This window comes from Poecilia reticulata, chromosome 13, assembly GCF_904066995.2.
Source record: "Poecilia reticulata chromosome 13, P_reticulata-male-v2, whole genome shotgun sequence".
NCBI lineage: Eukaryota > Metazoa > Chordata > Actinopteri > Cyprinodontiformes > Poeciliidae > Poecilia > Poecilia reticulata.
The window spans coordinates 11,025,109-11,037,188 of NC_088842.1; the positions used below are offsets into that span (position 1 = coordinate 11,025,109).

General features: G+C 40.3%; 1 protein-coding gene across 4 annotated transcripts; it reads left to right on the forward strand.

Annotated features, from left to right (window-relative positions):
* Positions 1 to 11,820, forward strand: c13h19orf47 (chromosome 13 C19orf47 homolog). 4 transcript variants are annotated; one of them, XM_017308425.2, is made up of 8 exons: positions 1 to 150; positions 1,446 to 1,533; positions 4,699 to 4,813; positions 5,404 to 5,485; positions 7,030 to 7,158; positions 7,238 to 7,381; positions 9,789 to 9,862; positions 9,937 to 11,820. In XM_017308425.2, the coding sequence occupies exons 1-8, from the start codon at positions 132 to 134 to the stop codon at positions 10,468 to 10,470; spliced, it is 1,185 nt and encodes a 394-aa protein (XP_017163914.1). In that variant the 5' UTR covers positions 1 to 131; the 3' UTR covers positions 10,471 to 11,820. The 4 variants fall into 4 exon arrangements, with proteins under 4 accessions (XP_017163914.1, XP_017163915.1, XP_017163911.2 ...); XM_017308426.2 differs by lacking the exon at positions 1 to 150 and adding an exon at positions 157 to 272; XM_017308422.2 differs by lacking the exon at positions 1 to 150 and adding an exon at positions 309 to 466.
* Positions 11,821 to 12,080: the final 260 nt, after the last annotated feature.

The window sequence follows — 12,080 nt, forward strand, 5'->3', positions numbered from 1 at the left end:
GTGTGACCTCTAATGTTTGGGTTGTCTCGTGTGGAACATGAGTCTCTCTCGCCATCTATCGTCGATAAATCAGAACTGCACCCACTGTCGAAGCTCATTACACCGGAAATTGCGTCACCTTCATTACAAACATGGCGACCGTGACAACAGGTGAGAGCGTCAAGGCCCGGCGAGCTAGACACAATACTTAACAAAAACAGTAAAATACTCATGGAAGCATTTGTGAGACATGGCGTCCAATGTCACTTGTTAGCTTTGTCCCGGCGGCGGAGGTATTTCTTGTTTGTAGCGTGTATCGCTAACGAATGCTTGTTTCTTTTATTTAGCGGCTAAACGATGCTAACATGTATCTGCTGCTGGTGGGTTTACGATGGTGTCTTGACGTCTTATTTAATCTTTATGGACGGAACAACCAGCAGCATAAACCGGCTTCATCTTTCGTTATGTCAAGCAGACGAACTTGTTTGTAAGTCGTGCTGTCGTTAAGATTTTAAAGAGTAATATTCATAATTGACTGGTGGAGATTTCCCTCAGTTTAGCTCAAAGCAGCGCGACATAATAATTACAACATAGCTTCTTGTGTTTTATGTGCCAAGGATGACCCAATCCTTCCTTTGTGTCATTTAAATTATACGCGTCTGTTTCGAAAGACTCGTTTTATACGAGGCTCCTTTTATACGAGGCTCTTCGTATAAAAGTAGCCTTATTGTAACGTATTTGTGTCCTCGCTTTAAGTGTCTGAGTGTTAAAAAATAACTTTGTAGAACGGTACTATTTCTGCATTTTTATCTCTATCTGCTTCGTAGTTTTTCCAAGATTACATGGTTGGAGCAGAAATGGAGCATTTGAAATGTAAACTGTTCTAGGATCAAAATTTCCACCAAAAAAGAAAAAAAAAGCGTCTTTTGACTTTTAAGAGCCAGTCAAAATGTGGGAAATTGTGGACTCTGTGGGTGTCGGATGGTAATTTAGCCAGGGTGAGAGTTGTCTCCATCCATCTGAGTTCATCGGTTAGTCAGAGAGTGTTGGCCGGTTATTGTTGTGGCAGCTGTTGTGCTTCCTTCGCTCTGTCTCTGTAACTCAAGCCTCAAGATGTTTCATCACTGGTGGTATAAATAACCTCCAGCTGCTTATGGTCAGCATGTGTTAGTCCTCCACATACTGCTGTCTGCTCCAGTTTGCGTCTCCCACGGGGGTTTGGTGAGCGCCAGCTTCCCTTGCTGTAGTCTGCAGCGATACTGGCAACCATCAATGCATATTTTAAGAAAGCAGATTTTTATATGAAGGATGATGACTTTTTGTTTCCCTCCCCCATTTGTACCAGTTTTTAATTTCATCATTTGCAGTTCACCCCTCTGTGTTTTAAAACTGAAAAGTCTTGTTTTCAGTCATTCTTGTGTTAAATTGATTATTTTTTTTATTCTTTGCTTTGTTTTTGTCCACAGCCACCTCAGAGTGGATTCAGTTTTTTAAGGATGCAGGGATTCCTGCCGGCCTCGCTGTCACCTACGCAGTCTCTTTTGTGGACCACAGGTAACTAAAAGTCTTCATTAACTTGTAATTAGAGACCTATCGGTCGGAAAATCACTGATTCTGTAAAGGTCCAAAACTGATTTTAGCTGATTCCAGTTCCAGCGAGCAGATTTTTTTTTTCTACTTTCTTTCTGTGCAAAAAAGAATTAGAAGATCTTCACAAAATGTGCATTGTAAATAAATAAAAAAAAAGATTTCCCTAAAAAAACAGAACAGGTTACAGATTCTCTCTCCCTGTCTGCGTCGTTGGAAATCAAGTTTAATGAAGTCCTCCAGTTTCTAAGACAGAGGAAAGCATTTAAACGTTCTGAAACAAATGATATCATAGATATTCTCTAGTAAACTGGACAAAAATGTAAATCCAAACATCCAAATTCTTTTCTATACAAAATTAAGTTAAAGCAATACTCCTTTGCAGAGAAAATCCATCCCACCTCGCAGGTGTGTCGTATTAAGATGCTGATTTCAGCATTGTTGTTGCACAAGTGTGTGTGTGTTAGGCTGGCTACCGTAAAAGATCTGTCATCAGTTTGATGCATCACTGTGCTGTTAGGCAGGATTTCGGCGCAAATGCATTGCAGAGACATAATGATTTAACGTTTTTAAACTACATTTCCTTACTATGTTACTGATTAGTAGAGATGTGCCGATCGATCGGTCACCGATCATAATCGACCGATTTTCGTGAAAAAGTGCATGATCGGTGATCGGCGATCATTGGCTCTTGTTGCCGATACCGATCACCTGCATCTCATTTCGCAGCCTGTCTGTGCAGCTGGTCTCCTCTTTCCTTCACACTGCGCCAACGCGCAGCAACAAATCCTAAGCGATGTGGAATTATAACGCACTGAGTGAATGGGGACGTTTGCGTGTTGTGGCGGAAAATTGAAGCACGTCAAAATGCATCAACACGACGAAGCTAATACGACATAAAAATAATGCCATACTTGACGGAGTTTGGCTACATCGAGGCTCACTGCAGTAAAAAAGAAATATGGAGGATCCGATAGCAGGTAAAGCAGCGCACAGCTACAAACACTCACCCGGATTAGCATGACAGTCAGAAAGCTAAACAAATAACCTGGAGAATTATTTAAGTCTTCGAGCTGCAATGTAATTCGCTGGTTCTGTTCTCGCTGTTGAACCGCTGCTACGTGCTACAGAAAGTAATATTTCACAGACAGAGCTTCGCTTCTGCTCCACCTGGTAGTGACTCTCACACCGAACCTCTGTTTAAAGCTGCAGCATCTAACTTAAAAAATACATTTTACATACATATTAAAACTTTCGCTGTCCTAACATGAGACAGATAATCTCAACAAAAAAAAAATCGATCTCCTCCCTGCTCTGCATAATTACTCCGCTCAGTCAGAAACAGCCACTCAGAACTAGCAGTAATCAGCTAGCCACCATGCTATCAGGAAGTTTTCATTCAGTAACTCTGGATTGTTTATTGCAGTGGTCCCTAACCCCCGGTCCGTGGACCAATTGGCACCGGGCCGCGCAAGAAATAATTAAATATTTCCGTTTTATGTATTATTTGAGTCTGGATGATCTTTTATTTTGAAAATCCTTTAACCGGATTCTCTCGGTTACTTGCGCGCCAACACTGAGCCCACAAGCAGCAAAATGAGTAAGAAACAGATCAGATGTCTTTGGAAAGTTTATTTGCAAAGGGGAAAAGGCCCAGAGAAGAGACAGGAGAATGGATTTATCCCGGACCGGTAGGTGAGTCCCACATTACAAGCCCTCTCTGTGTAACATGCGGCGACCAGCTGCTAATGAGGCAATTAAGCTTCAAACTGCTTTGCCACGTAGAGACCAAGCAGGCTGTGGATATAAGCAACACTTCGGGTGTCATTGTTTCTCATCACTCCCAGATGGAACAACTCGTAGCAGCGAAACAAGCTCAGGGCTCCCATTAGTCATTATCGTGAATTAAAATTTTCACGAAAGTGAAATGTTTGTTTTTGTGGCGCATCTGTATCTTATTTTGAAGAGATATGTAAACGTTACCATAGCGACCATAGTCAGAGTGCGTTTGGGCAGTGGTCGAGAGGAGATGAGTAGAGCTTGTGAGTCTTAAGTCTGGTTTAGACGGAAAGATTTAAGAATTGTCGGCCGATTCGCCAAACCTCTGTGACCACAGAACTGATAAAAGTACAACAGGTTCGATCGGTTCGTGTCTCCAGCCACACAGCAGGAACAACACGAACCGATTCCAGTCACGAACATCCCAATTCCAGAAGATAATCCAGCAAAGCCCCCAACATAGCGGGAATTTAGAATAACCACACACGGATGACGATGTAGAAGCAATAGTGATAGTTTGTGGAATCATTTTAAGAAACAAAAGACATAACAAAAAGAAAAGGCGGCGGATAAAAGACGACGGGAGCAGCTGCTCTATTTGCTGCACTATGATTTGGAGGTGACTATGTTTTTTCATAGTTAACATTTTTAACTGAATAAACATATATAATAATGACCTTTTTCCACATAATGTAACCGGTAGTATTTATGATAACAAAAATAATTATGTGATCGGTATCGGTGATCGGCCCTCATGGGTGATCGGTATTGGCAGGAAAAAACCTGATCGGCACATCTCTACTGATTAGTGCATGAAGCATTGCTACATGTGTACTGTGGTGTTCCTGTTGTCCCTCTAAACTAAGAACATCTTTTTGTTAGCTGTGAGATTTCAAACAACTTGACAACTTTTTAAAAAAAATCCAGCTGATTCTGTAACAGAAGTCAAAAGTGGAAAACAGCCGAACTGTGGTGTAGTGGGTTTTACTTTTCTGTTACTGCTTACATCTGTTTCTGCTCTTGTTCAGTGGCATATAAATAAAACATGAAGTTCTTAATACTTTTTTCCCTCTGACATGTCCAGTTTCTTTGCTTGACAACTTCACAATTGAAGGATGTTGTTTTCAGCCCCAGTTGATGGTGTTTATAGTGTTTAGCTGCGGTGAAACTAAAACAAAACGGTTTTAGTTTCCAACCTGTTCAATGTCCAATCACAGCCAGTCTAACAGAAAAATCAAATGATTCCTCTTGGCAGCCAGTTTCTTGGTGCATCTCTTTTTCTTATATCAACACTTTATGCATTTATCATCTCCATAATGTTTGTATCTGATTTTGTTTGCACTGTTGCGTCAGAATCCAGAAGAACATGCTAATGGACCTCAGTAAAGACATCATGATGGACCTCGGCATTACTGTCATCGGAGACATTATTGCCATTCTTAAACATGCCAAACAGGTGCACAGGCAGGTGAGGCAAGAATCCATGTTTATCTTGTAGCTACTTGGCTGTTGAGTTTTACTTTACCAAGCACTTACCAATGAAAACATTTGAACATGGTTTAAGGCAGGGGTCGGCAACCCAAAATGTTGAAAGAGCCATATTGGACCAAAAAAGCCAAAAAACAAATATGTCTGGAGCCGCAAAACATTAAAAGCCTTATATAAGGCTTATAATGAAGGCAAAACAGGCTTTAAGTGTTTAGATTAGCTATTTTATTGTCTATTTCATTCAGCCCCACCCAGCTCCGCTCTTATCAATCACACCTTCCAGATGATTTGACTCACCGGTTACATTGACCAACAAACTGGAGCTGGAAGATGTTAAAAAGCTAAAAACAGCAGAACTTCTGCTGTTACCCAAATTACTGCTTTTGTCTAAAAACAAAAGCAGTAAAATGTTGTTTAAAATGTCGGGTTTACTTTGGCCTATGATTAAAGTTAGTCGGGTCGCATCAGGCTCGGACACAATGTGTACTGGCTCAAGCCGGGTCGGGTTGGATTTTTTTTTCTTTCAGGTCTGATCTAAACTCTTATTTCCTGCTGGTTTTGTTTTCTCAGGACATGTGCAAAATGGCAGCTGAAGCCATCACCTCAGGACAGACCAGTGTCCAGGCTGAGCTCAGAAGAACGGCCAAGACTCGTGAGTAGTGAGGATTTAATTTTATTTTTCTGTACGAGGCGGAGACCAGGACATTGTGACCTTCACACGGCGTCATATTGTCTCCCACCACAGAGCAGAGAGAGAATTAACAAAGACACAAGGTTACAGAATGACAAAGGATTTTGTTAAACTTCTTGCAACACCATACGAAACAGACCTGAGCTGCAGCATTCAGAAATGACGTCCAATGAAATCGGATGACTGTAGCGCAACCCTTTGCATCAATAAATGCAGAACTCTCTTACGGAGGCCGCTTCTCCTTCAGGTTTGGATTGTGTTTTCATTCCTGCCTCTAAAGTTAGCTCTGTGTCTCCTTCTGCTGGACCTTTAAACAGATTTCAAATGTTAAAAATTGAGGCTCAAAGAAGTCGCCAAATTGTTATTCGTAATACTGCAACTCAAAACAACCACTGGGGGTGACGTGAAAGAAACAAAGAGCCTGACAGAACCTTCTCTTAGTGAGCACATCCTGAGTTAAATCAGTAAAATCCCTCATAATCATAATATCATAATCATAATCCCTCATAACATCCACACTGGTGTGAAATGCTTCCACTCACTCCAGAAAATTGTTCTTGTACAGCTTCCCATCGTTTTAGTTATTTACCAAGTTTAACCTTTTTCTTTTAAATCACTTTTTAGCTCAACTTTACCAACGCTGGTGCAGATAAAGGATACGTGCTCTTCAGATAGCACTCCTGTCCCAGCAGGCAACTCTGCATGACGTTCCTTCACATTCTTCTCCATAAATACCTGATCGATTTGTCAGCCCGCCCAGAAGCCAGATGGAGAACTGCTTGAATCGTTATGTGTTGTGTTAACAGTAATTAAACTGGCGGTGATGAACCACACACAGCGTCTGCCATAGTTCAGATAACGAGGTTAGGAAATGAAGCTTTTTTTTAGTTTTCTTTTTGATAAATATTTTTATTTATATTTTTTCTGTCCTTTATGTCCCAGTGCAGCTCCTGTAGATCCAGTTTGTGCCACCGTACAGTGTGGGAGATATTTTTTATGGTGCTGACTCTTCTTTGAGACACTCCTGAGAAGCTTGTTCAGTGACAGAGTATGTTGCTTTGCTGCAGGAGTGTGCAAAAAATTATTTAGATGTTTGCGTAAAAGTATGACACATACCAACAACCACGTTCCAGTGTTTCCTACTCCATCATAAGAATATAATACCCTGGACTTTTCATCACTACTGACTAGAACATGTTTCCCCACAAAACTCATCATGTGATTTCTGTAGTTCGATTTAATATTTTAGTTAGATTTCAAGGCCATCAAATCTTAAATCTTAATAGATTTAAGATTTAATATTCTCTGCCAAAATGTTTTTTGTGCAAGTTAACGCCACACAGCCTGAAAAAGGTGAAGATGAACCACAACGGTAATCGTGTCGTTTAAATATATGCTAACCACATTTGCATTTCTGGCTTTTCCGTAGTGGATTTAATTTAATAATTTGGAGGGGGAAAACTGAGACAATAATAACAATTTGTCATATTTGTGTGATTTTACAGCTGCTACTCGTATGATTGCCAACGCCTTGAGCCACGACTCCCCTCCCGCCACGCCAGTCCGCCGACCCATTGACAACCGGCTCTCAGTCACAGTGTCCAACTCGCAGGCAAACAAGAACAGCAAAGCAGGTAGATGACATGTTTGAATATTTTTAATGTTTAGTTGTCCTTCCTGTGGCGCCGTTTGATTCCCGTGTCTTTTTGCCAGTCGTAAGCCAGCCAGCCGACGAGGGGAAGCCTGCAGCAAAGCGCCGACGTGTCACAGCTGAGATGGAAGGCAAGTACATCATCAACATGCCAAAGGGCACCACGCCTCGTACACGTCGAATCCTGGCCCAGCAGGCCAAGAAAGGTAGGCCTGACCCCGCGGTCTTGCCGACAGCCTAACTAACCAACAGCAGCACTCAAACTAATCAACTCTAAATGCTCCTTTTGATTATTTAACCAGCTTCACTAATAATCCTAACCAGGGTGATTATTCTTCCCTCATTCCTAATGCCTCTGACCTCACAAACTCTCTGCAAAAACTGAAATCTTTGCTTTTGCTTTGGCCTTGAAGAAATTTCTAAATGTTTCATAAAGAGTTGACAGAATAATTTCTTCAAATCAATATCTTCTTGTGCTGTTTCTTCCTTAATTCTTGACACTTTTTGAACCCTCGTTCTAAAAATATTTATGGCAGCACTTTTTTTCTCATTTGCAAAGAGATAGCAAATTTTCGAGTAATGCACCTATCACAGATGAACGACGATGATTTATGCAGAACATTCAGTAGATTTGCTTCAGTTTGGAAAATAAACTCATAACTCAATAAATAAAAAAAGAGTCTTGTGTTAAAATCCAGCCCCAGAGCTGAACTAATTGAGGATTTTATCAGTTTATCCTTATTTTAAAGAAGCACTATCACTTTTTAGTCTTAATGATCCCTGAATGTAGAAGAAGTGAGACTTTTTACACGGTGGCTTCTAAAAGCATTCACACCCCTTAAACATTTTTACATTTTGTGAAAATGTTTGAAGCCACACACTTCAAAGTATTTTTATGGAGATTAATGCGCCAGAAGGCCAACGAAATGTATAATAAAGATTCATAGTTAATTTTTTAAAATATAAATCTAAGAATTGAGTCATGACTTTGTATTTGTGAAATAGCAGTATAGCTTATTCAGATTCAATATCTCTAAAATCAAAGTAATAAACAATGTTACATTTAATCATATCAATAGGAAACCTTAAATGTTACATTTGAAAATTAAATATTTGATAAATTTTTCTATAAACCTTGAATTTCTAAGATGTATCCTATTTGTGAGTGTTGCTTCTTCAATTTTTTTAATGTAATATTTCTTAAGTAATGTCCTGATAGCAGTAGAGGTTTGCAAAGCACTTTTAATCGCTATGCACAGAAATTCAATAAATTACAATATTTATTTCAGTAAGTCCAACACCAAGTGAAACAAATCTGGATTAATTATACAAACACTGCTGTTTTGACTTCCGTGGCAGAAAAAGGCTCAATAAACCTTTAAGCCCAGGGGTGTCAAACTCAATTTCACCGAGGGCCACTTCAGCATATTGGCCACCCTCAACGGGCCACATTGACGGTACAAATCAGGAGTTCCCAGGTCCAGTCCTCCAGACTGCAACTTTTAGATGCATCCCTGCTAAAACACACCCCAGACAAAAGGTTGACTTCCCTCATCAGCAGCAACTCAGTTCTGTAAAGGCTTATAATGAGTCAATGATCCAGGTGTGTTAGAGAAGGAACCCATCTAAAGTTGCAGATGGTAGCTCTTGGAAAACTAGACTTGGGCAGCCCTAGCATAAATGTATGAAAATACAATGTTAAAAATAAATTAAACACCTCATAAGGCTTTGGCGCGTCTGGTTAGGAAGCGCATTCAAAACCTTTGGTTGAAATGGCGGGTTAAATTCAAGTTTCCATTACAGACCAGAGAAAACTAAAGAGAATGCAACGTTGTGTTAATCCATTTGAGGAACCGGCAGTTTATCTTGAGGAAATAAATGATGACGCAGAAGTTAATTAGACTGTAACATGCGCAGTCCGCTGCTCAACAGCTGCGAACGTGGCTCCGCCGCTGCGAAGAATTAAAAACCGCTGGCAGTAACTCATCCAGCGGATTTAAGAAATGGAGCCTTCTTGGTGCATGTTACCCAGAAGATGTAGTTTGTTGTCAATTTGTGCTCTAAACCTATTTTAAGTCAATCATGGGCCTATAAAACACTGGGGGGGCCACATAAAATGACATGGCTGGCCACATGTGGCCCGCGGGCCTTGAGTTTGACACGTGGTCTAGCCATTTATCTTATATAACTAAGAAAAAACAAAAAACTTGCATAAGTGGTAAACTAGGGCTGGCTGATGTGGCTTAAAAATGAAATATAATTTTTTTGTAATACAATTCTTAATTTTAATATTTTTCCTCAATTTTTTCTTAAAACGAATTGAAATGACCAAAAATATCTTGAAGAAACGGTTTTATTTAAATTATTTTTTCTTTGAGTCGATCTGAATTCAAAGGCAAAATAAATAGAAGCCATAAAACACGCCTGTCAAACAAGATGGTAGTTCTTGGGTGGGCTGGCATCGCTCTGAACTATGAAAAGCTAAGATTTAAAAAAAAAAATCACAATTTTCCTAAAAATAAATCTCCAAAAAGACAGCATCGAGTTCATCGCTCACCCCTATTTTCATAAGCTGTGACCTTATGACAGAAACTGTTTGTTTCTCTGAAACAGGCTTAAAGCGCACCTCTGTGTTTGAAAGACTTGGAGCCGAATCGATGGCAGACACGACGACCAGTAACAGCAAGGTGAGTGCGGTCGCTGTGACTTCCTCCTGAAGCCTGGGGTAAAGCTGTGACCTAACCTCAGCGTGTTCTGGCAGCCCACCGGGGTGTTCAGCCGCCTGGACAAGGGGGACGAGAGCGGAGAGACGCCAAAGCCAGGAGACACGGACGCAAACATGGGTGAAGATGACGAGGACACCGACGGCGAGGGCTCCGTCCTGCAGTATGCCGGTGTCCTCAAGAGACCCGCACCGTCGAAGAAGAAGGCGCCCACTTCCAAGATGCCCCCGATCACCCTGCGTCGCCTGGGTGGGAAATTCAAGCTGCTTCCCTCCGATGCTCCCACCTCCTCTTCTACCTCACCCCCAAACGGCCTCCCGCCGGCCAAAATCAGCGTTCTTCAGAGACTGGGCAAGCCCCCTGCCACGGGCGCAGCGGCGACGCCGGCGTCCGCTGACACTCAGGACAACAGAGTGACGAGCACCAGATCCAGAGCACTGGAGAAATCCACTACGGCCAGTTCAAAGGTCAGCAGCAGCAACAGCCCAGGGGGAGGAGGGGAGTCTGCGGGGGCCAAGATGGATGTCAAGGCTGTCAGTGTTTTCAAAAGACTGGGCAGCAAGAAACCCTAACGTTGTGATTCAGACTCTTACTGTAGAGTTTGCAGCCATCCTCCTTTTCCTCCATACAGGAAGGCAAGTTGGTACTATTATTATTATTATTTAATGTTTTTTTGTTGTTTTTTTTCTCCTGCTGCCATTGATAAGTCACTTTTATTTGGTCTTGGGACTTTTATTTATGCCGTATTTTTATGTTGCTTATTTTTTTTATCGTGTCATATCAGCCTTTTCTGTATTTTATATGTTAAATTATGAGCATGAGCGGAAATGCTGTTCTAATTTTCCCTGTTTACTCAACAAGCAAGTGCGTCAAAACGAGCTGGAATGTCATCAAAAGTCATTTATTTTAATTATTCAGTTCAAAAAGATAAACTCAGAAATATATTCATTCCACCCACAGCGATATACTTTACTCTTTTATTTCTGTTCACTTTAATTTAAACCCAGAATTCTAAATGAAACCATTTAAAAATATATTTTAAATACCGAATAAAGAAAAGTTTCACTTTTTGAATTGAATTTATGAAATCAGCTTTTCGGTGATATTCTATTTTAAATGCACCTGTGTAAAGACTGCTGCCTACACTCTCCATTTAACAATCCTTAAAATATGCGTAATTTTTGAAAATTTCCTAAAAAATAATGTATTAGTTAGCTGGATAAATTTAGATTAGCTCCCAGCAGTTGGACACAGTACATATCCCGAGATGATTAAGGAATTTAAATGTGTTCTCCTGACCTGAAAATACCTCCTGCACCATGATCATCATCAATGGCTTCTGAGCTTTTTTAGCACATAGAAAAAAAGAGGTAAAAAAAAAAATAAAAGATCATGCTGATAAATCCTCATGGAACCCTTAAGACTAGAAGAGCAACATACCTCTGCTTCAGCGCTTTGCTGGAATGGTAGTAGCACCTTTTATCCTTTTGACCACAAGCAGAGCGTTTTCTACAGCCTACTTGAACCCGTGTGAGTAGAAAACCTGGTCTGCTTTTTGTATTTCCACCTGGACGCTCTGGTGTTGAACCTCAGAGGTGACATCAGTTCACTGTAGATACTTCACCTCAGTCCTCTTAGAGATTGTTCGAAGCTGCAGTTGGTTGCACTGTAAATATTTTAAAATGTTTTTATGGTTTAAAGAAAAAACAAAGTAGAGCAAAAAAAAATAAAATCAACGTTGATGAATTTTTCTTTTTTAAGATATTGAGAAAAAAAATGTTCTGGTTTTGAACAAATTGTGCTTGAAAAATAATAGAAATGTTATATTCAATGTCTGCATTGGCCTATAAAGGCAAAGTGAACACCCGTTTCCTATGAAAACACTTGAGCACCTCATTTATCAATAAACCTTTTCAACCTCCGGTCTGCACCCGCTGATTTTTATGTTTTGTTTTTTTTTAACAAAGACGTCAATATAAGAACATCTGTTGAGAAAGTTCATCTCCATGGAGAACAAAACGTTTAACATTGCTGCCACCTGTTGCTTATCACGCTAAAATACTCTGAAATCATCTCACTTTAAACGTAGAAGATTAAAAACATCAGTGGATGTTTAAACAGAGAATTCCTCAAGATTAAAACCTGTCTTGGCTCCAAATTGTAACTATCAATTTAAGTATTT

Coding starts and splice junctions, on each gene's coding strand:
- c13h19orf47 (XM_017308422.2), top strand. CDS start 337: ATGCTAACATGTATCTGCTGCTGGTGGGTTTACGATGGTGTCTTGACG. Junction 467..1,445: donor TCAAGCAGACGAACTTGTTT/GTAAGTCGTGCT, acceptor TTTTGTCCACAG/CCACCTCAGAGTGGATTCAG. Junction 4,814..5,403: donor CCAAACAGGTGCACAGGCAG/GTGAGGCAAGAA, acceptor TTGTTTTCTCAG/GACATGTGCAAAATGGCAGC.